This window comes from Dunckerocampus dactyliophorus, chromosome 3 (genome assembly GCF_027744805.1).
Source record: "Dunckerocampus dactyliophorus isolate RoL2022-P2 chromosome 3, RoL_Ddac_1.1, whole genome shotgun sequence".
Classification (NCBI taxonomy): domain Eukaryota; kingdom Metazoa; phylum Chordata; class Actinopteri; order Syngnathiformes; family Syngnathidae; genus Dunckerocampus; species Dunckerocampus dactyliophorus.
In genome coordinates, this window is record NC_072821.1 from 39,231,944 (window position 1) to 39,254,937 (window position 22,994).

Genomic DNA, 22,994 nt, shown 5'->3' on the forward strand with positions numbered 1-22,994 from the left:
AGGGAAATGACAAATGTGGAATGCATAGCATGTTCAGCAGCTCCAACCGCGTTACCAATTGTAATTCCTGAAAAGAACAGTTTCAAAACATGTGCAGATGAACAAAGGCAGAAATGTAAAAAAAAGAGGATTCGTGTCAACTAATCATAAAATTAGGCTTTTCTCATTACCAATGTGCACCTTACAATGTAGATTAATTTATGGCTCAAAAAAGACACACAATTTAATGAGTCCACTGCCTGCTCGGGCTAAGGATAATGTGTGCACTGAGTTTGGACTCACAACAGCCTTAGATGGACCCCCAACAAAGTATAAAGTAGATAGAACGGCAGAGTATGAATGTTTCGCAAGCGGTGGGTTTAAGACTGATAACCAACTTGGGAATTATGTGGGAAATACTACGGTGAAGTGTAAAGTAACTTGGGTACTATCTTGGTTTCCACACGCAAACATGATTCCGATTTTTGTCACCAGACCGGTATGGTATGAGAACCCAGGCCCAAATGATCAGTCATGTCAAAATATAACAATGACAATACCTAATAATCAATTTTTGGCTGTACAATCTACGGCAGTAGCGGACAGCTATTGGATGTGTGGAGATGACATATTGCGTAATGTTCTGCCTCAGCAATGGATTGGCCTGTGCACATTGGTAAGGATGAAAGTGCCCGTTCAAGTAATGTACAAAGGTGTCCGAGAAGTACTCCAAACACAGGGTGCCATTAGATTTAAAAGATCATACATACCAGACTCTCGGGTCTATCTAGACGCAATAGGGCAACCACGAGGAATTCCAGGGGAATTCAAAGCTAGGAGTGAAATTAAGGCTGGTCTGGAGTCCATATTTCTCTGGATTACGCCCAATAAAAATGCGGAATGGATTAATTACGTGTATTATAATCAACAACGCTTTATTAATTATACCAATGAAGCCCTCAGAGCGCTCGGAGAACAATTACATGAAACAACCAAAATGTCATGGCAAAATCGTCAAGCCTTGGATTGGATGCTTGCTGAGAAGGGGGGAGTGTGCCACATGTTTGGAGAACAATGTTGTACCTACATACCCATGAACACGGCCAGAAGAGGATCTTTTACTACAGCAATGTCTAGAATTAGTGAACTAAGCAAAGAGTTGACAGGAAATGCAGGGAAAGATGTAAAGGCACTTGACTGGTTCACCACAAAGCTTGGGCATTGGGGTGCTAACCTGGCAAGAACGGGAATAACTGCAGTAATAGTTTTGACAGTGATATGTCTGTTACTTTGTTGCATCGTACCCATTCTGAAGAAAGTACTGATTAAGACTTTTGTAAGACAGATGACTGCGCTGGCGGTTACCAAAGTGGCAGAGGCTCAGCTAGCGCAACTGGTGGTCGAGCAGCCTGATCTATTTCCCAATCCGGACGATCGTGAGGACGATGACACCGACTCAGAGGACTCAATGAGCCGTGAGGTATGATTGACTGTGGGATTGGGAAAGGAGCTGGAATTTGAGCTGGACACCACCAACTGTATATCACAATGCGCTGAGGCCTCTCCACGAACTGTGCTAGTAGCGTGTGGAAAACCGCCATGCCAAGGACAGGACTGACATAAAAGGACAATGGACTTGGCGGGACTGAACAACAATGCACTCACTCACAGTTAGTCAGTGTTGGACTGCTGAGTAACACCAGTTAGTTATTATTAACAAGTGTATTATTTCAGTTATTTAGCATTAACTACCATGTCAGGATTATGTCACTCACTTACTAGGTTAGTTACTCTGTAGTCGCTGTGAGTTTACACTGACGCAGTTATTCAATGAGTTACCTGAGAAGTACATTAGATCATGAAGAATTAGACATGGAGTAAAATTTGTGATCTGTTCAATATTCACTATATCACAGCACTCAGAGTACAGTTTATGCCACACATATATACTATCTCTATAGACAGGTGTAGTTGGTAGATCATTGAGTTAACTCATAATAATAATAGTTACCAGACAGTTAGATAAGTAGTTGGCACAGGGTCAGCTATACCAACCAAGGGGACCCTCCAGCCGAGACGAGCCATCCATGAGGACCACGCCAGCCGAGACGAGTCATTCCTGAGGGCTGTAATCGAGGGAGCCAGATCGTGCGGGAGGACATCCATCCAGGAGGCAGGCTATGAGGAAGGGGTGAGATGAGCGCCCTCCTCCAACATGTGACGTGCCAAGTCACCACCTCGTTTCGGCGAAAGAAGCCCCTCATCACAAAGGGTCCCTCCAGATGACATCGTGCTGATCATCGGCGGATGATCGAAGAAGGGACTGAAGATGGCCTACACCATTCTTACAGAGGCACAATAATCCTCTGGGCGGTGATGATATGAGCAGAAACATTTCTCCCGACCTTGCCACACACCGAATCACTGCCCATAACACGTTCCCCACTTCCCCGTGCCCATTCTTCAGGACAAGCATGCATCAAAATCCCCACGAATTTAATCTTTGAACTTCTTTCGGAAAATGAAGACGGTGAAATGACGGGTCTAAGAGACATTATTATTTGTTTTGGGGGTTTGGGACCCCCAAAAGGGGGGAATATATTGTAAACTGATTCTTGTCCTGTGAACTCCAGAGTACCTTTTGTTCTGTGAAAGACAGTTGAACTCAGGCCTACGTGACTGAGGGGGAGGTCATCGTGACCGAAGTTATACAAGATATGTTCCAGATGTTATGTGATTTCAAAATGTCCTGCCAACAGGGCCAAGGAAGGATGAGGTTTGATAATCCACGTCATTGTTATTGTTCACTGGGTCTATTTAAGGGTGAACGGAATAAACGGGGTATCCCTTTTCCCTCAACTGCATACAAGTTGTGTTGTGCCTCTTATTATTCCACAACAGTTCCACTGAATGAAAAAGCACCTCAGACCATGATGGACCCCCCTCACTGTGCTGGGTAGAAAACATCTCAGGTGGGATCTCCTTGTCATGCCAGTAACGTTGGAAGCCATCTGGACCGTCAAGGTTACATTTTTTCTCATCAGAGAATAAAACTTTGTTCCACCTTTCAATGTCCCATGTTTGATACTCCCTGGCAAAGTCTAAACGGGCACTTTTGTGGCGTTGAAGGAGATGAGGTCTTTGAATTCCTTTTTTGTTTTTTAAAGCCTTGTCCCGTAGATGGCGTCTGATGGTTATTGCGCTGCAGTTGGCACTAGTAAGGCCTTCATGTGGGTGGAAGACCGCCCTGTGTCTTGATGGACGGCCAGTCAGATCCTCCGGCTCAGCGCAGGTGTGATGTTTTTGGGTCTACCACTTGACTTTTTTGTTCCATAATGCTCAGGATCTTTCCAAAAACTTAGAATGACTGATTTCCTGCTCCCAACCTCAGCAGCCATGGCACGCTGCGAGAGGCCTTGCTTATGCAGCTCCACAATCCCACCACGTTGAAAAAGAGAAAGCTTCTTAGCTTTAGCATCAGGAGGGCATGACAGTGGGAATAATGACACTACATCAACATTTGGAGCACATTTGGGCTTTTATAGCCTGTGGTCTTAAACTTTTGATCAGCTGATAAACAACCTATTTCGTTTTTCTTTTTTTTCCAAAAGCTTTTTGTCTCCCCCCCCCCCCCCCCCCCCTTCTTGTTTTTGCATATTGTAGCTCTACTTAAAACCTCATTAAGATCCAAATGTGCAACATGCTAATGTAACCCAGGTTAACTGGATGCTCAAAAGTAAAAGCCTGTTAATAAAAACAGCAATAAATACTTTGTATAAAGAAACAATATGAGACAATGTGGTTATATAATCTGTAAATATGTGTAGAATAATCTATGTTGTTTAAAACCTGTTAAAATGTGAAAATAATGTAAATTCATTGGTTATTGTAATTTACGTATGAATTACGAAAATGTGACTTTATTTTGAAAGGGTACGTTGCTACGTAACCTATGTGACTAGCTACATTTCCTGTGTAGAGGAGGGAGAACATTACGCAGTCAGCACATAGTGCGCAGCAGAATGAGAAGAGCAGGAAACTTTCCAGAAAAATATGAAAACGTGTCTAAATACTATTTTTGTTGTCTGAAGAAAGTGCAAAGAAGGTATTTTTGATTTTCCACCGTGTTCCTGTTTTGGAGATGTTTTATTTTCTCGAACGGGACTTGGTGAGTGAAAGAAATGTATTTTATTTTGTTTGAAAGTGATGTGAGATAATATAGTGGTTATGTTTTGTGGTGAAGTTATGGTGTATTTTCAATAGTTAACATACTATACTGTTGCAAGTGTATTGTTCCTTCCGTCATTTCGGCGACAGCACTTGTTAACGAGCACTAATTAAGAGAGGAAAGTGACGTGTTCTTTATTGTAACACTAGCTACTGGTTTATTTGATATATTTATGCATATTTCATGTTGTTTATGATAGGCCAATTAGATTGGGTTGAAGAACTATCGAGATAGATCGACATAAGAGAACATGTGCAGGAGCACATGTGCTTGAGATAAAGATGGCGAGCCACCCACGGAACCTGTGAACTGCGCATGCGCTAGGACCAGTTCAGGCGCAACAAGCCCTCTGCTGACCGGTGCATGGTACTACAACTGGTAGGATTATCCATTGTTTCTGCAAAACTGCAGTGGACCAAGGATAACCGCTGGATTGTCCAAGACAATCAAAGTACTAACAAATAGAAAAGAAAGAAAAAGACTTAATTTGGTTATTCAGTCTTTTGCTGAATTATTTTGAATTTGGTACATTGTTCTATTCTTTTGGTATTTTCCTTAATTATTGTGAAAGGGTTATTTGTGCACTAAGTGATTTGTATGTTTGTAAACAAACTAACAAATGTAAAATTCCAAAAACTAACTTGAAGGGAACCAGAATAGAACTAAACTTGGTTTACTTTCAACCAAGTAGTTAATTAGAAATTGATCAAGAACTAACACGAACTAAACAAAAGGTTGCAACCGAGTACTAAACCAACAACGGAACTAAACATTAGCCATAATACCAAATATAGTGTTAACATAGTGCTAAACTTAATTCTTTAAACCAAAATAAGGTTTAAACAGAAAAGAGGTAGAAAGGTTTAACTCAACTGGAAGTGTGTGTATTATATGTTTGTATGTGTAAATGTTTTTTGTCCATATTTGTACTTTTTCAATAATAAGCTTATAATAAGCAGTTCAAGTTATTCTTGGTCTGTGTTTTTTTTTTTTTTTGTCTGCTAAGCCAAAAAAATTACTCCAGCAGCCGAACCTGTACTGGTCCATCATATCCCCTTGTCCCCTTATCCCTTACCCTGTAAACACCCCATGGGAGTGTTACAGAATTGGCGAGCCAGCCAGGAGTTATTTTAAGGCTTTTTAGGTGTTGTACCCTCAACATTAAAGCTTACTTTTGACCCAGACCTTCAAAAATAGACCAAGTCCGGCAAAAATATGGACATAGTTGACAAAGAAAACATCAAAATTCCCAACTCAGTTGTTATTAGTGGGTTCACAGATACCAGCTTGGATGATGATTTAACAGACTTTCTGAACAGGTATGGGCACATCTCTAGGTTCATAAGGATTGACGATTCGAAGTCTCCCTACCACAACAATGCTATTGAGTATGAGAGTGGAGCTGCCTTCATAGCCCTTGAACCCCTACTGCCCCATACCATTCAAAGTCAAAATGAAACTTTCAACATCAGAGCCTTGTCAAATGAATACATGGAAACTGTTACGAACAGCGCCACCTCCAGTTTCTTCAAGGAACTGCAACAAATAGCCAAGCTAACTGGCCGGTGTTTTGAAGCAGTTCTACAAGAACATCTTTTAAGATGCAGTCAGTCAATTTCAAGTGACACCGAACCAGCCGAAATTGGGTCCTCCATCCAAAGCCACGATTCTCCCTCAGTCACCAGTAAAATCCATGTTCAAAGTGAATCTGAGGAAGTGACTAAAACCAATTTGAGTGCCCATCGAGTTGAACCTGTCCAGCCAACACAACAAGCTCAAGCATCCGATATTCCGCAAAGCTTTATCCGATATTCCTCTCACCCAGAGGTGCAAAAGGTTGTTGTTGAGCATATAGTTCGAAGTGAAACTGCTGTTTCTCAAAAGGAGTCACACTCATTTCGCCTAAGACAATTCTCTGGAAACTACCTTGCCCCAGTCACGAGGTTGACTTCGACACATGGCGGACTAGTGTTGAGTTGGTACTCCAAGACCCAGATTTGTCTGCTTTACAGCGTTCCCACAAGATTTCTGACAGTCTAGTGCCACCTGCAGCAAGTGTAGTCAAAACCTTAGGCCCCAAAGCCTTGCCTTCCGCTTACATTGAGCTGCTCAATTCAGCATTTGGCACAGTAGAAGACGGCGAGGAGCTTTTTGCAAAGTTCCTCAACACACTCCAGGATGCCGGCGAAAAGCCATCACATTATTTGCATCGGCTACAAACAGCTCTTGCTAAAGCTCAGAAAAGAGGCGGTGTTTCAGCCAGTGACGCTGACAGACACCTATTACGTCAGTTTTGTCGCGGATGTTGGTAAAATGCCCTTGTAGCAGACCTTCAGCTAGAAAGGAGGAAAGACAATCCACCCTCATTCTCAGAACTACTGTTACAGCTGAGAATGGAAGAAGACAAGCTCACAGCTAAAGAAAGCAGAATGAAGAAACACTTTGTTACAACTTGATCAAAAGTAACTGACCATGCTATGGCTGCTCACAGTGAGCTTCCTGACTCTGCGCTGCAGTGCGACCTTACTGAGATGCGAGCTCAAATGACTGAGTTGCAAAACCAGCTGTCAAAGGTGAAAGCCCAAAAGGCAGACCAACCAGTCACTCCTCCGAACAACATAGTCAAAGAGCTAAAAGCACAAATCGCAGAACTCCAGAGCCATCTAGCTAGACTCAAATCTTCAAATGCTTATAAAACAGAAGTCGACACCAGAGTCAACAAGACGAAGACAAAGACTAAACTTAAAATGCTCGACAAAACACTGACAACCCCATTTGCAAAAAACAGACCAAGGCCCAGGTACTGCTTTCAATGCGGCAAAGACGGTCACATTGTGTCCACCTGCTCCAATGAGGCAAACCTATCCCTTGTCGCTGAAAAGAAGCAACAATTAAGAGACAAACAGTCACAATGGGACAAACAGCACAACCAAAACCAGCCTTTAAACTGAAATCAGCCCTCATTGTGGAACAAATGAGTGCTTCTAATGAAACTAGTCCCAATTCAAAGGATTCACACAAACACAAGAGACATTTCTTGTACAACAAATCAGCCACTGCAAACCTGCCCAATGGTTTAATTGGAGCCAAATACACTGCTCACGTCCAAATCAATGGTCAAAATTGCAGCTGTCTTCTTGACACTGGGTCTCAAGTGACCACCGTGTCACAATGCTTTTATAAAGCCCATCTTTCTGACCTTGTTATCCATCCAATAAATGACCTACTTGAAATAGGGGCTGCAAACGGTCAAGATGTCCCTTATTCAGGTTATATTGGAGTCGAAATTGCCTTTCCAAAGAACTGTTTTGGCTCTGAAATCAAGGTGTCCACATTTGCGTTGGTTGTCCCAGACACAAGCTCTAACATTCAGACCTCTCTTTTAACACTCTTGATGTCTTTTACCAGAGTTTCTCTCAAACCAATATCCATCCCCAAACTCTACCATATGGTTACAGAGTTGTGCTCAGCATATTACAGCAGAGACACAAACAGAAAGACAACAGTTTTCTTGGTCTAGTCAAGTTGCCAGGGAAAGAGTCAGAAGTGATACCAGCAGGTCAAAGTCGAGTGTTGGAGGGGATAGTCCAAGTACACACCAAAACATCAGATAGGTGGGTTGTTGTTGAAACACCCTCCACATCCTTTTTGCCGGGAGGTGTCCTAGTTACACACTGTTTACTTACCATTCCTGACAAACCATCACAGAAGCTTCCTGTTGTGCTGCGAAATGAAAGCCAACATGACATAGTTGTCCCTGCGAAAAGTGTCATTGCTGAAATTCATGCAATCCAGGAAGTTGTGTCATCCTACCTGATCCAAACACGTTCGGAGTCTAAGTCAAGTGGACGTGTCCTGTTGGACCTAGACTTTGCTGACGCTCCAGTCCCAACTGAATGGAAAGACAGAATCACCCAAAAGCTCAGTGCAATGCCAGAGGTATTCGCACAGCATGACACAGACTTTGGTTGCACAAACAAAGTAAAGCACCAAATAAAACTGAGCGATGAACAGACCTTCAAACATCGACCCCGTCCAATAAGACCACAAGATCTTGACGCAGTCCGAAGGCACTTACAGGAGCTGAGTGAGGCAGGTATAATCCGCGAGTCCGAGTCTCCCTTTTAATCCCCCATAGTGGTAGTGAGAAAGAAAAATGGTGATGTCAGACTCTGCGTGGATTATCGCAAGTTAAACCTTAACACTATCAAGGACGCCTATGCCCTCCCTAACTTAGAGGAGGCATTTTCGGCCCTCACAGGATCGAAGTGGTTTTCTTTCCTTGACCTCAAAAGCGGCTATTACCAAATCAAAGTTGACGAGAAGGACAAGCATAAGACCGCCTTTGTATGTCCCATGGGGTTTTGGGAGTTCAATCGTATGCCCCAGGGCATAACCAATGCTCCCAGCACGTTTCAAAGGCTGATGGAGAAGTGTATGGGAGACATCAACCTCAAGGAAGTCTTAGTCTTTCTAGATGACCTTATAGTGTTTTCGGAAACCCTTGAACAACATGAAGCACGCCTTCTCCATGTGCTGAGTCGTCTCAAAGAGTATGGTTTGAAGTTGTCCCTCGAAAAATGCAGATTTTTCCAGACATCCGTCAGATACTTGGGGCACATAGTATCTCAGCAGGGAGTCAAGACAGACCCTGAAAAAATTGCAGCACTCAAAACATGGCCAAGTCCCAGAAATCTGAAAGAGCTGCGCCAGTTTTTAGGTTTCGCTGGATATTACAGGCGATTTAACAAAGACTTTTCTAAAATTGTGAAGCCCTTAACAAACCTTACTGGTGGATACCCACCACTGAGGAAGACCTACAGCTCCAAAACAATGTCCTATATTTTGAGCCAAAAGCTCCTTTCGGTGACAGATGGTCTGAAGGTTGTCAACAAGCATTTGAAACAATAATAGACAAACTTACAACAGCTCCGGTGTTAGGCTTTTCCAATCCTAAGCTTCCTTATGTGCTACATACGGACGCAAGTACGACAGGGCTAGGGGCAGCCCTATATCAAAAGCAGGAGGGAGAGATGCGTGTGATAGCATACGCTAGCAGAGGTTTGTCCAAAAGTGAAGTTCGTTACCCTACGCACAAACTTGAGTTTTTAGCACTCAAGTGGGCCGGAACAGAAAAGTTTTGTGATTATCTATATGGGAGTCCTTTCACAGTAATAACAGACAGTAATCCTCTAACCTACATTTTGACCACAGCTATGTTGGATGCAACAAGCTAACGTTGGTTGTCAGCCCTTTCGTCCTTCGAGTTCCAGCTCCAGTATAGGGCAGATAAGCAAAATGTTGATGCCGACGGCTTGTCTCGTCGTCCCCATCCTGAACCAGTAAATGATCATGTCTCTTTGAAAGAACAAGAGAGAATCCGTCAGTTTGTAAAACATCACTTACCTGGCATGGATCCTTTTGTTCGGGTCTCTCAAAATGCTGTCAGTGCAATCTGTGAAAAACATCTAGTACTCCAGTCCCATGACCCAGACAACAATGCTGTCACTTGCCCTCTAGTAACATCTTTGTCAGTGTCTATCCAAGCTATCCCAGACCGTTTTGATCAGTGCAATGGCTGTCCAGTCATTACAAGTGTTTCTGAGGAAGAACTAATACAAAGTCAAAGAAGCGACACAGCCATAAATTAAATTATACACCAACACCGTCAGTGCGCAAAGAAATCCCTCAACTTGCTATCCTCCTGCGGGAACTCAACAAGCTTGAGTTGCAAAATGGCATCCTTTACAGGAAAAGGCAAGTCGGTGAAGAAGTCCAGTACCAACTTGTTCTTCCTGAAAACCTGAGAGAGATGGTCTTGAAAAATCTTCACGATGACATGGGTCATCTCGGAGTGGACCGCACCCTTAACCTTGTACGAACCAGATTTTTCTGGTGAAAATGGCCTTGGATGTGGAACAAAAAATCAAAACCTGGCACAGATGTGTTTGCAGGAAAACACTGCCAGAAAAGGCAGCGCCCCTGGTAAACATTCAAGTCACCAGACCTCTTGAATTGCTCTGCATTGACTATTGAACCAGACCGTAGTAACACCAAAGATGTCCTGGTCATGACAGACTTCTTTACAAAATATGCAGTCGCAACTCCGACCCCCAACCAAAAGGCTAAAACTGTAGCCAAGGCCTTGTGGGAAAACTTCATCATTCACTATGGTTTCCCAGAAAAGATTCATAGTGATCAAGGTGCAGACTTTGAATCAAAAACTATCAAGGAGCTTTGCGACCTTGCTGGAATTCAGAAGGTCAGAAAAACACCCTATCATCCCAGGGGAAACCCTGTGGAGAGATTTAATGAGACACTTTTAAACATGCTTGGTACACTCAAGGAGGAAGACAAAAGCCATTGGCGTGATCATGTTAAGCCGCTTGTGCATGCATATAACTTCACCAAACATGAAAGCACAGGGTATATGCCATATGAGCTAATGTTTGGTGGGCAGCCCAGGCTACCTATTGACCTTGCTTTTAATGTTCCCTTGAACCAACGTCAGCAACAATCTCACTCTCAGTATGTCAAAGCCCTCAAATCTCACCTTCAAGAGAGCTATAAATTGGCTACCGAAAGTGCTGCCAAAGTTGCTGAAAGAAACAAAGTCCGATATGATCAGCATGTTACTGAATCTGTTCTCGATATTGGTGATCGTGTACTTGTATGAAATGTCCGGCTCAGAGGAAAAAATAAGTTGGCTGACAAGTGGGAAACACAGGTTTATGTTGTGGTAAGTCAAAAGGGCAACTTACCTGTCTACACAGTCAAGCCTGAGCATCAAGATCATCCCACTAGAACTCTTCACAGAGACCTTTTGTTACCTTGTGGGTTCCTGCCAGCTATACCAAAAGCCCCTCCCACAGCCAAAGGAAACTCTCGCAGACCCAGTACACGTCAACATCCTACAACGGATTCTGAACCAGAGTTTCAGTATAACTCTGAAGAAGAGGATAACTACCCACTATGTTACCTTCCAGGTCCTCCAAAGGAAATCTTCAGGACAGTTGAGGAATACAGAGTAGCCCTTCCTCCCAAAACTTGCCAAAGTCCGGCTGTTGAGCAATCCAACTCCGATATCTCGGTCCCAGAAATTGTAACAATTCCTGAAAATGCTCCAGAGGACATTGAAAACTAAGGAAATTATGACAAAACACCTGATTGTGGAAACTTACCAGATTGTGGAGAACTTCAAACGGAAAATGGAAATGAACCTGAAAAAGATAACTCATTTGTTCCTGAAAAGGAAGGAGGAATTCAGACAAACACGGAGATGACAAATGATGAACCACATGCAAACGAGACAACTGAAACTGTAATAATTGAAGACGACACAGAAACAAATGATCCTGACGTAGGACAAAATCTTCCAGAGTGAGGAAGACACTCAAGCAGTTAACCTACCCTCAGTTAGGTAATCCTCTCATTACCATAGTTAAGTCCCTCTTCCAAAGTTTAAGTCAAGTTGTTACAAGTTCTATCGAAATACATGGCCTGAACAGAACAAGAATTTCATTGCATAGTATAACTGCTGTTTTACTGTGCATATGACAATAAAACTCTTGAATCTTGAAAGTAGTTTAAACTGTACTTTATGCAAAGGGACTTGCATAGATTTAACTTGCATAGATTTAGATTGGGTGTAACCTAGGTTAACTGGATGCTGAAAAGTAAAAGCCTGTTAATAAAAACAGCAAATACTTTGTATAAAGAAACAATATGAGACAATGTGGTTATATAATCTGTAAATATGTGTATACTCTATGTTGTTTAAAACCTGTTAAAATGTGAAAAGAATGTAAATTAATTGGTTATTGTAATTTACGTTTGAATTACGGAAATGTGACTTTATTTTGAACGGGTACGTTGCTACGTAACCCATGTGACTAGCTCCATTTCCTGTACAGAGGAGGGAGAGCATTACACAGTCAGCACATAGTGCGCAGCAGAAGGAGAAGAGCAGGAAACTTTCCGGAAAAATGTGAAAACGTGTCTAAATACTATTTTTGTTGTCTGAAGAAAGTGTAAAGAAGGTATTTTTGATTTTCCACCGTGTTCCTGTTTTGGAGATGTTTTATTTTCTCGAACGGGACTTGGTGAGTGAAAGAAATGTATTTTATTTTGTTTGAAAGTGATGTGAGATAATATAGTGGTTATGTTTTGTGGTGAAGTTATGGTGTATTTTCAATAGTTAACATACTATACTGTTGCAAGTGTATTGTTCCTTCCGTCATTTCGGCGACAGCACTTGTTAACGAGCACTAATTAAGAGAGGAAAGTGACGTGTTCTTTATTGTAACACTAGCTACTGGTTTATTTGATATATTTATGCATATTTCATGTTGTTTATGATAGGCCAATTAGATTGGGTTGAAGAACTATCGAGATAGATCGACATAAGAGAACATGTGCAGGAGCACATGTGCTTGAGATAAAGATGGCGAGCCACCCACGGAACCTGTGAACTGCGCATGCGCCAGGACCAGTTCAGGAGCAACAAGCCCTCTGCTGACCGGTGCATGGTACTACAACTGGTAGGATTATCCATTGTTTCTGCAAAACTGCAGTGGACCAAGGATAACCGCTGGATTGTCCAAGACAATCAAAGTACTAACAAATAGAAAAGAAAGAAAAAGTCTTAATTTGGTTATTCAGTCTTTTGCTGAATTATTTTGAATTTGGTACATTGTTCTATTCTTTTGGTATTTTCCTTAATTATTGTGAAAGGGTTATTTGTGCACTAAGTGATTTGTATGTTTGTAAACAAACTAACAAATGTAAAATTCCAAAAACTAACTTGAAGGGAACCAGAATAGAACTAAACTTGGTTTACTTTCAACCAAGTAGTTAATTAGAAATTGATCAAGAACTAACACGAACTAAACCGAGTACTAAACCAACAACGGAACTAAACATTAGCCATAATACCAAATATAGTGTTAACATAGTGCTAAACTTAATTCTTTAAACCAAAATAAGGTTTAAACAAAAGAGGTAGAAAGGTTTAACTCAACTGGAAGTGTGTGTATTATATGTTTGTATGTGTAAATGTTTTTTGTCCATATTTGTACTTTTTCAATAATAAGCCGGCAGTTCAACTTATTCTTGGTCTGTGTTTTTTTTTTTTTTTTTTGTCTGCTAAGCCAAAAAAATTACTCCAGCGGCCGAACCTGTACTGGTCCATCATATCCTCTTGTCCCCTTATCCCTTACCCTGTAAACACCCCACGGGAGTGTTACACTAATGTTAGACATTTTTTAACTGGTCTGTGTGTGTCAGTGCGTTGCAATGTTATCACAATGTATCCTGGCACGTCGCTAGCATGTTAGCAGGTTGAAATAGTGGATTATAATCTTGATCAAGGAAAAGTCACAATCATCCCATTATCTTGAAAAATGTCCACATAAAAAGTATCAGTATGACTCTGTATCAACATGGTATCGATACCTCAATGTGCAATATCAGTCCTATAGTTGACAGACAAGCGTGTAGCACCTACTCCCCCCGCTCCCCCAACTGAACTGAATGTTTATCATTGGTGGGCTCGTCCATGGCGTTGTCGGTGAGTGAACAAGCAATAAAGTTCAATACAAACACATCCTGTTGCCTGGCAGGATTTGCAGACGGTGTGGACTTTTGGACGGTCATGTGACCTGAGAAAGACAAACAGAATGAAATGGTTGCAGCTTTTCGGACGGCTGAAAGGCGTCGTCATAGGGATGATTCACGTCCAAGCTTTGCCAGGTAGGAACTGCATGCTATCAATGGGCCTCATTCACGAACATCTTCTTAAAAGTCTTCTTAAGAAGTGTACTTAAGAAGGCCCGGGTTGGAAACTGCGCCACATTCACCACACGTTCTTAAATAGGGATAATCGTTTGCACCGGTGTTCTTAGGTTGACGAATGCCAACTGCGATGCAAGTGCATGTAAGGCCTAATTTGCATAGGTCACCGCCTATTATTACGGTAAAAAATGTGCCGTGCGCAACAGGCAGCTGGAGGCGGAGATGGCAACGCGCAAGGGCAAGACTGAGGAGCAGCTGGACAACAAACAGAAGAAAAACCTCAATTCTACTGAAATAGAGGTGCTTTTACAAGGAGTGAGCGAACACAAGACCACCTTATTTTCACGTGTATCCACCGATCATCAGGCCATCCAAAAAGAGTCGGCATGGAGCACCATTGCAGGAAACATAAATGCCGTTTCCACGGAGAAACGCACCACCGCAGAGGTTAAAAAGAAGTGTTTTGACTTAAAATAGACTAAAAAAAAAAAAAGATTGGACTGCACCGGAGGGATCTGGAGGAAACGGGAGGCGGGCCATCAATCAGAAACCAAACCATTTCCGAAACTCTAGAAAATATTTACACAATCATGATGGAAAAATAAAGTCAAAATACATAGTTTGTGTGTGACAATGTATTTTTTCTGTGGTTACATTTGATAAGACGCTGCCTAATTAATACAGCAGCCCCGTGTTATCATGTCGTTATCTGGGGGTGCTACGTGCGCAATAGGCACACTACGTTTCATTACGATGTTATTCTGATGATCCTGCACACCTGCAAGAACAGAGAGGGAAGCCTGAAGCGGGACATCAAATATTCGTCGCTTTCAGCAAATAAATCTAATGGTCCCTTTACATTCTCTCTCTGCGCAGCGCACGTCCAGCCAGCTACTTTTTTTTTTTTTTTTGGATGAATTGGGATTTGAATATATATTTATCCATGGAGTATATTTTAGTTGTTTTGATGATAAATAATTGTTGGGATATTTTATTTGCACTACATTTTTTGGGACCAGGTTGCAAAATCCATCATGAGGTGATTGCGCATTGAAAGTGCAAGCTTTGCGTAAGAGTCCTCCTGAGCGTTCGTAGAATTTGTTCTTAGATCTAAGAACTGAGTTAAGAACACGTTTCATGAATGCCAAAAATCTTCGTAAGAAGGCTTTAAGAACACATTTGTGCGTAAGAACGTTTCGTGATTGAGGCCCAATGTTGTTTCTTGTGCGTCATCAAGTCTTTGACGACATAGTGATGGTCGTGGTCATGGTGGTGTCTCCCAGGAAGTCCACTGGGACGCATGAAGATGTCCCACATCATTGAAGAAGCTTGCAAGGAGGCGAGCATCTACCGTGATGCAGGACTTGTAGGCCACGTCGTCTGACAGATGTTCCTCACAACAACAAAAAAAGTAACATCTGCACGTCCGCTCTCCTTCCAGGATGCAGCCATCATCGAGAACATGCACGACCTGCCCTACTCCTTGTCTCCCGGCCCGGAGGTGTGCGCCTGCATGACATCGGTGTGCGGGGCCGTGAGGAACATCTGTCCAGACATTCCTCTCGGGGTGCAGCTCTTATCTTCTGCCAACTCGCAGGCGCTGGCGGTGGCTCTGGCTTCAGGTTCCCTGTCTCAGCATCTCCACGTGGAACGTTCTGTGGTTCTAGCTTTCACCGTGTCGCGTCTCAGGTTTGGACTTCATCCGGGCCGAGGGCTTCATCTTCTCTCATGTGGCAGACGAGGGCCTCGTCCACGCTTGCGCGGGAGATCTTCTGCGGTACCGCAAGTCGATTGGAGCAGAACACGTGCACATCTTCACTGATATCAAGAAGAAACACAGGTGAGTCCAGGTGTTGGAAGCGTGCATGAGATGGTTCTCATTTGTCCCTGAACCTTCACTCTTCATTTTCACACGACTTTCTGGACAATTCTACGTCTATTTTGGTGCCATAAAGGCCCTACTTGGAGGATGCAGGGATGGAACAGCTGGAGCAGGTGCCACATTGATTAAAGCAAGTGCAGCTCCACAGCACATTCGAAAAATATCACTTAACAACATAAGAAACAACATAACAACAGCAACACGGAAACTTCATTTTACAAGAATGAAGCCAAAATACTCGCATCTAACGAGAAAAAGTTGGAATTTGAAGAGAATTAGGTCGGAATTTTATGAGGAAAAATGACACCACTTTAGGAGCTTAAAGTTGAAATATTTTTTAAAATATATTATTTAAAATAGAATATAAAACATTTTCAACATTGTAGTATTATAAGAAACACATTAAGTTGTCATTTTTGAAAAACGAAGGAGGACACCAAGGCGTTCCCAGGCCAGTTGGGAGACATAATCCCTCCAGCGTGTCCTCGGTCTGCCCCGGGGGCTTCTCCTTCTCACCAGGGAGGCGTCTGGACTAGATGCCTGAGCCACCTCAGCTGGCCCCTCCCCCTGTCTCTTAGGGTGAGTTCAGCCACCCTACGGAGGAAACTCATTTCAGCCGCTTGTATTCGCCATCTCCTTCTTTCCGTCACGACCATAGGTGAGGGTGGGAATGTAGATGGGGGGTACACTGAGGGCTTTGCTTTCCGGCAAGGGTGTAGAGCTGGTTCAGTGTTCCGCCACCAGAACAAAAACCACATTGCACCTCCTGTAGCCCAGGTTGGACGGTCACACCCGTCTCTCCACGCTGGAATAGACTTTCCCGGGGGGCTGAGGAGTGAGATTCCCCTGTAGGTGGAACACACACTCCGCTCACCCTTCTTGAAAAGGGGGACCACCGACTTCCAGCAATGTTGAAGAGACTCTGGGGCACGTCTGGAGACATGTCCAGATGTGTGTTGTAAATAAGTAAATAAATCCTTGCCAGAAGAGCGGAAGATGTTCTAGCTGCAAACCCCTGCAGCTGTTGGTCCATGACGTGTCCCTGTTGTCTTATCTTGACCGGTTCAGTTCTCATGCGCTGACGTCAGACGTGAGCATCGAGGAGACGGCTCAGGCGGCAGAGTTCTTCCTCTCAGACGGCCTCATCATCACCGGGTCATCCACAGGACAGGAGGCGAACCTCCGGGAGCTCCGAGGTATGATCGGAGAGCTTGGTGTCTCTCGAAATAAGGACAGCAAAATATTAGTGACACATGAGTTGCTATTTGAGATGTCTGACCTGTCCACTTGAGAGCACAATTATAAGACTCTGTGGACTGCACACGCAAGGACAGATGAGGCTTGTGTGGCACGACAGCGCCTCCCTCGCTTCCTGTCGGTATTGCAACACCACGTACACAGCAGCTGCTCCGCTCATAATAAAAAGGATTAGTAACAAGCTGCGTACTCACCATTAATTTTCATGGTCTCTTCACGCCCAGGCTAAATATACTGCAGCTCACAGAGCTTTGTGGCGCACGTTCTCCTTTGCTTCCCTTTGGCCATGTCGCACTGAGCAGCCAGGACACACATGGCCTTAACGTCGTTTCCTGTTCTATGGTTATCACGTGTCAGTCACAATAAAGCCAAAGAACAAGCATTCTGACACCATTTTCAACTGATCACCTGGTCTTATTTTTAGAGCCTGAAATGTTTTCACTTGGAAGAATTGCCTGTCGTTTTTAATTATAAGAAATAAAAAGATGGTAAAAATGTCAAAAAGTAGAAAAATACAAGTGTTGCAACCACGTGATCATGTAAGCGTGTGTGTGCCCAGACGTGTCACGCTGTGTGAGACTTCCGGTGCTGGTGGGTTCTGGCGTAACGTACGACAACTTGGAGCGCTACCTCGGCGCCAACGGGCTCATCGTGGGCTCTCACTTCAAAGATGGCGGCGTGTGGAGCGGCAGCGTGGACAGGGAGCGTGTGGTGAGATTCATGACTAAGATGCGTCACCTGCGAGGAGGCGGAGCCCATAAAGACGCTTCGGCGCCATCTTAAGAAAGATTTATTTTTACATTTTTTTTGTACATTTTATAAATAGACCCAAATAAAAAAAGCGCAGTATTTACACATCTAACAGGAAATCAAGTGAAAATGTCACACTAGAACATGTTTTTTTCTTGCTTTTTGGACTGTACAATGTTTGATGAAGGCACACCCGTGTGGCATCATCATCACTTCCTCTTCCACTTTGCAGAGGTGTCAATAGTTGTACAGACGCTGGCTGGGCTGCTTGAAGTGTCCGTAGCGCCTCTCTGACGCCAAGAAGCGCGTCTTGACCAGGTTCTGCCTGGCGAGGGCGCTGCGGCTCAGCCTCTTGCGCTCGGCTGCACCCCAGGCCCGCTGGGGCGCCATCAGCCGCACGTCCACAGGCAGCAGGATGCCCCACGCCGCCAGACGCCATGAGATGTGCCGCCTCACCGCCGCGGACCTGGGAGGGAAGACGGGAGGGTCACAGTCACATGTCATGCAGACACCAAATAGGTACGTTTACACAGGTGATATCGTGTCTTCATGGATCGGAAGGAGCGTGGACTCGCCTTGGAGAGTTATCATCATCCGAACCATCCTCCTCCTCCTTAGTTCCACTCATCCTGCGTCTCATCTGATAGACGGACATGCTGGGGTGCTCGATCAGCAGGTTCTCCAAGGAGTCCGCCTCGGGTGCCAACAGCGGTCCATTGTCTGTCACAGGAACATCCTGCCAGTGGTTGTGTGTGTGTGTGTGTGTGTCTGTCAGTCACATTGCGGTCTAACCTGGCAGATTAACAACGACCCATCCGCCCTCCTCAGACTCCAGTAGCTCCTCCAGAGTGTCGCCGCTCGTCTCATAGTCGCCGCCGCTGCCGCCGAGCAGTTGGGAGAGGATCTTGCCAATCATCGTCACGGCAACCTATGAGCAAGACAACCTAAGGAACGTTGCAATAAAACTAAATTCATTGGCCATCGCAAAGGAAAGGAATTGTCGCCCTTTTGTGGCCACACGAGGGAAGCGCTGCCTGCTTGGAGCTCCCAGCTGCCTTTCACGCTGCTTTAAAAACAGCACGTATGGCTGATGATGCACAGATGTTACATAATCCTGTAACAACTAGCTGGGATAGGGGGGCGCTTCTGCACCCGCAACCCAACCCCTCAAAACAACATTCTAAGGCAAATATATTTGCAAATTGTTGGGATTTGATCGTCAACAACCGAGCTCGATGATGACGTCACACAGGTCGGACGTACGGGAGTGCATTTCATATTCATAACATTTCGTCAATCGAGGAAAAGGCTTCTTGAGACGTCATGACGTCTCAAGAAGCCTTTTCCTCGATGGACAACAACTGTACGACTGAGAGCCTACACAGAAACATTTCGTCAGGTTTAACTTTAATAATATCTTGAAAAACACTCATGTACCCAGTCTTTCCCGTCCAACGGCAACAAAAGTCGTCTTTCAGCTGTTTTTAAAGACATCTCGAGAAGGACTTGTCATTTGAGGACAAAAAGACAAAAGATTCCGTGCTGATCTACAAAGCAAAAATATTAAATATATGTCTCGTCTCGTAGCGGCAGAGATCGGGCGTGTTGGAACTGACCTGAGGCCTTCCAAGGTTGCGGTCTCTGGTGAGGTCGTCGAGCTTGATGCTGAGGATTGTTTTGACGAGGAGCTTGTTTTGTCGGGTCCAAATCCTCCCTGCGTCCTCGTACGTCCCCAAGACGCGCCAACAGAGGCGGAGCCACTTTGCGCGCATGCGTCACCTCAGCTAAAACTTTTAACGGCGATTCGTTCGTTCAAAACGTTCTTCTAAGTATTTTAACAACAGCGATATGTTGTGATGTTATATTTATATTATGCTACTTGAGTCGTAATGTTATTTTTAAATGTGTTACGTGATTACACAATAAATCGAATGTGCTTCTTGGCGAAGAGGCATCTTGCCTCGGCTGGTGACTAGCTATCTTGTATGCTATGTACACTGTGTACTACTAGCTAGCTTGTATGCTATGTACACTGTACTACTAGCTGTTGTGTTTGTGCAACATCCGGGTACTGTTCGCCTGCCTTCTCACGTGAATCCCACCCACTGAACTCTATACTACTGGAAGGTGCGTCACGGCTGACCGCATGAAGCCATTGGTCGGCCATCTTGCTTCACCCAAAAAAGCACACACGCATACACATACATGTATCTTCATTCACTACATTTATTAGGGTTCGGTATAAAAATTAACACGAATTAACAAAAATTCCATTAAAACAGAGTAAATTTACTAGACTAAAATCTCAAAATTTCCCTCCAGTTTAAGGTTTTTCCTACCTCTGGTGTGAAATTACAATGCATAACAACTCAATTTCAGTGTTCACAAGGTATTTGTTATGATAAGGATCTACGTAGTATCAAAGTTAGCAAGCGATCGGGGCCATTCCAGTAGAGAGTTCAGTGGCTGGAATGGTCCCCGATCGCTTGCTGCGCATTGGAGGCCTGAAGCCACCGGAAGTATAGAAGTCGCCATGTTTTTTCCCCCAAAACAAGAAAGCCGAACAACTAAGAGGAGTTTGAGATGCCGTATTGTGCTGCTATTAATTGGACAAATCGTGAAAATCGCGAGAAGGGACTTACATTTCACAGGTAGGTAAATGCTTATAAATCATAAAAAGTAATAAAAAAAATAGATCTGTAAAAAATAGATAAATCTGTAAGCATCTTTTCATCTAAGTAGTTGTAAATGAGCCCTTATTCTCCTTTAGATTTCCACACTGCAATGCTCAACTTCTAAAGCAATGGGTAGTAAATATGCTGAGAGACAGGTGGATTCCTGCGGCCACATCGCAACTCTGTTCAAGTCATTTCACCGAGGAGAACTTCGACAGGACCGGCCAGACTGTTAGATTAGGACAAAATGCAGTTCCAACAATATTTGACTTTCCTGATCATATTCTAAAGGTATGCTAGCATTTAACTTTGATACTATGTAGATCCTTATCATAACAAATACCTTGTGAACACTGAAATTGAGTTGTTATGCATTGTAATTTCACACCATAGAGGTAGAAAAACCTTAAACTGGACGTCGATGGAAAGGCTTCCTGAGACGTCATCTGTACTTCTGTGAAGAATGTGTCGGACGTTTCGCTCCTCATCCGAAGAGCTTCGTCAGCGAGCTAACAAGTGCTGGTAGCCTAGGTCTTAAATACAGTAAGAGTGGGCGGAATTGGTGTGCCAACACCCTCCTCCTATTGGTTCCTTACACTAAGCCTGAGCGGAGTAGTGGTCTAATCCTCTCCTGCCATTAGCACCTCCGATCAAAGGGAGGTGTAGCTCCCTGTAGTTGGGTTTGTGGTGAGTATCAAAGACCTCAGATTGGAGCCAGAGGAAACTTTGGTGTCTTATGATGTGACTTCACTTTTCACATCTGTCCCCACCTCAGCAGCAGTCTCGGTGGTGAGGAAGAGACTGCTTGAGGACTCAACTCTGTATCGGAGAACAAAACTTAGTGCTGACCACATTTGCCAATTATTGGAAATTTGCCTGAACACTACATATTTTCAGTTTAGAGGCAAAGTTCTTAGTGGACATGATTAAGAGTGGTCGCGCTAACGCTGATAATGTGCACGCCGCCGATTAAGGATTTGCTGGCGCGCTCGCTGGCGACAAAGGAATGACCAGCGCCGTGAACCGAGTGCCTTTTGAAGATGGCGCGGTCCGACGCGCTGCGCGTGCTTTTGAGGCAATGTTGCTCACCCCGCCACCTTCCACGAACCCTTTTCTGACACCAGTGAAGCAGCGGTGTGCAACCACAGGTGGGCCAGAGACTTTTGCAAATAGTTTTGAGTGCTCTATGAGTGGCGTCAGGGCGTCTACACCTGTGACATGTGTAATTGGGATGATAAATGATGCTAACGCTTGCGTTAACCCTTTCTCTCCCATGAACTGTGAATACTGTGGAGATGAACCAGTTAATGTTGATGTCCTTAGAGCGTGTTTCCAGCCAGTGGTGTGCAAAGCCCCAAGCACACACCAACAAATTGACAACAATAAAGGCGCCCAGGTGGAATTCTGCAATGCAACCCCACCTCGCAGTGCCCCGTCGTTCCAATGTGAGCCGCCTCACCACTGGGCCCACCACCAGCTCAGTGTGAGGGGGGCTAGGACTGCCACCCATGTCCCGTCACGCATGTATGCTGACAGCTGCAAGGACAGTAGTGATGATGAGCTTTATGATCCACGGGAGAGAATCCCCACCCTGCGACCAGGCCATTTTGATGGTTCCGGATCTTGGTGAGACTTCTTACACAAACTTGAGAGCTGCGCCCAAGCCAATCACTGGTCAACCAACACAAAGGCGGTCCAACTGAAATTCAGTCTGACAGGACCGACTGGCGCCATCGTCCACAAGAACCCCCGGTCATCCAGATGGAGCTACAACCAGATCATAGACGAAGTGGAAGCCGCCTATGGGCCACGCTCTTAGCATGCAACTGCAGTTGGCATCGAGCTGCGACAGAGGCGTAGAGGACCTGGCGAAGCGCTTCACAGCCTCCGAGATGACATCTACGAGAAGGTGTCCATTGTGTATGCTGATCGCACTGAGTTGGAGCAGGAAGCTGTCGGTGTGGAGGTCTTCACCAACGCCTTGGCAGTCGCTGTACTGGTGCAGCGACTTTTGGAGGAACGGCCGAGCTCCCTGGCGGAAGCTTTCGAGATAGCTCGCCAGTACGAGACGACACGAGAGGCCACCAGAGCTGTGACCCAAGCAGCACGAGTGAGCCAGTACGTCAGAGCGGACGGGCGAAACAGAACAGCAGTCGTACGGGAGAACAACAGTCCGACAGCAGGTGAGGAGCAAGTGGGGGTAGCTGACCATTCTTCCACCCAACAAGAGAGGGCGCCGAAAGCATCCCGCACGCGGTCAGAGACAGCGGACAGGGAGGGGTGAATGTGAACCGGAGAGATGTTATTTGTCACAACTGTAGTGGTGTGGGACATTTACAGAGGAACTGCCCTTCACCCCGCCAACTCAACCAAAGGGTCCCAAGTGTCGACACGTTCTCACACCCAGTTTCAGGTACTGTTGTCATGGTTG

The 22,994-nt window shown here is 44.4% G+C and overlaps 2 protein-coding genes across 7 annotated transcripts; one reads left to right on the forward strand and one right to left on the reverse strand.

Moving 5' to 3' along the window:
* The first annotated feature begins 3,562 nt into the window (after positions 1-3,562).
* zgc:162297 (uncharacterized protein LOC555865 homolog) lies at positions 3,563-19,269 on the forward strand. Of its 5 annotated transcripts, XM_054770055.1 has the most exons (9): positions 3,568-4,147; positions 4,407-12,309; positions 12,569-12,747; positions 13,828-13,957; positions 15,283-15,365; positions 15,441-15,621; positions 15,689-15,839; positions 16,950-17,077; positions 17,698-19,261. In XM_054770055.1, exons 3-9 carry the CDS (start codon positions 12,685-12,687, stop codon positions 17,919-17,921), a joined length of 960 nt encoding a protein of 319 aa, XP_054626030.1. In that variant the 5' UTR covers positions 3,568-4,147; positions 4,407-12,309; positions 12,569-12,684; the 3' UTR covers positions 17,922-19,261. The 5 variants fall into 5 exon arrangements, with proteins under 5 accessions (XP_054626034.1, XP_054626031.1, XP_054626032.1 ...); XM_054770059.1 differs by lacking the exon at positions 16,950-17,077 and having other exon boundaries at positions 3,563-4,147; positions 17,698-19,269; XM_054770056.1 differs by lacking the exon at positions 12,569-12,747 and having other exon boundaries at positions 3,566-4,147; positions 17,698-19,263.
* si:ch211-260e23.9 (uncharacterized protein LOC555795 homolog) lies at positions 17,827-19,920 on the reverse strand. Of its 2 annotated transcripts, none has more exons than XM_054770061.1 (4): positions 19,326-19,488; positions 18,681-18,816; positions 18,464-18,608; positions 17,827-18,354 (listed from the first exon to the last, which is right to left on the reverse strand). In XM_054770061.1, exons 1-4 carry the CDS (start codon positions 19,380-19,382, stop codon positions 18,126-18,128), a joined length of 567 nt encoding a protein of 188 aa, XP_054626036.1. In that variant the 5' UTR covers positions 19,383-19,488; the 3' UTR covers positions 17,827-18,125. The 2 variants fall into 2 exon arrangements, with proteins under 2 accessions (XP_054626036.1, XP_054626035.1); XM_054770060.1 differs by lacking the exon at positions 19,326-19,488 and adding an exon at positions 19,505-19,920 and having other exon boundaries at positions 17,878-18,354.
* Positions 19,921-22,994: the final 3,074 nt, after the last annotated feature.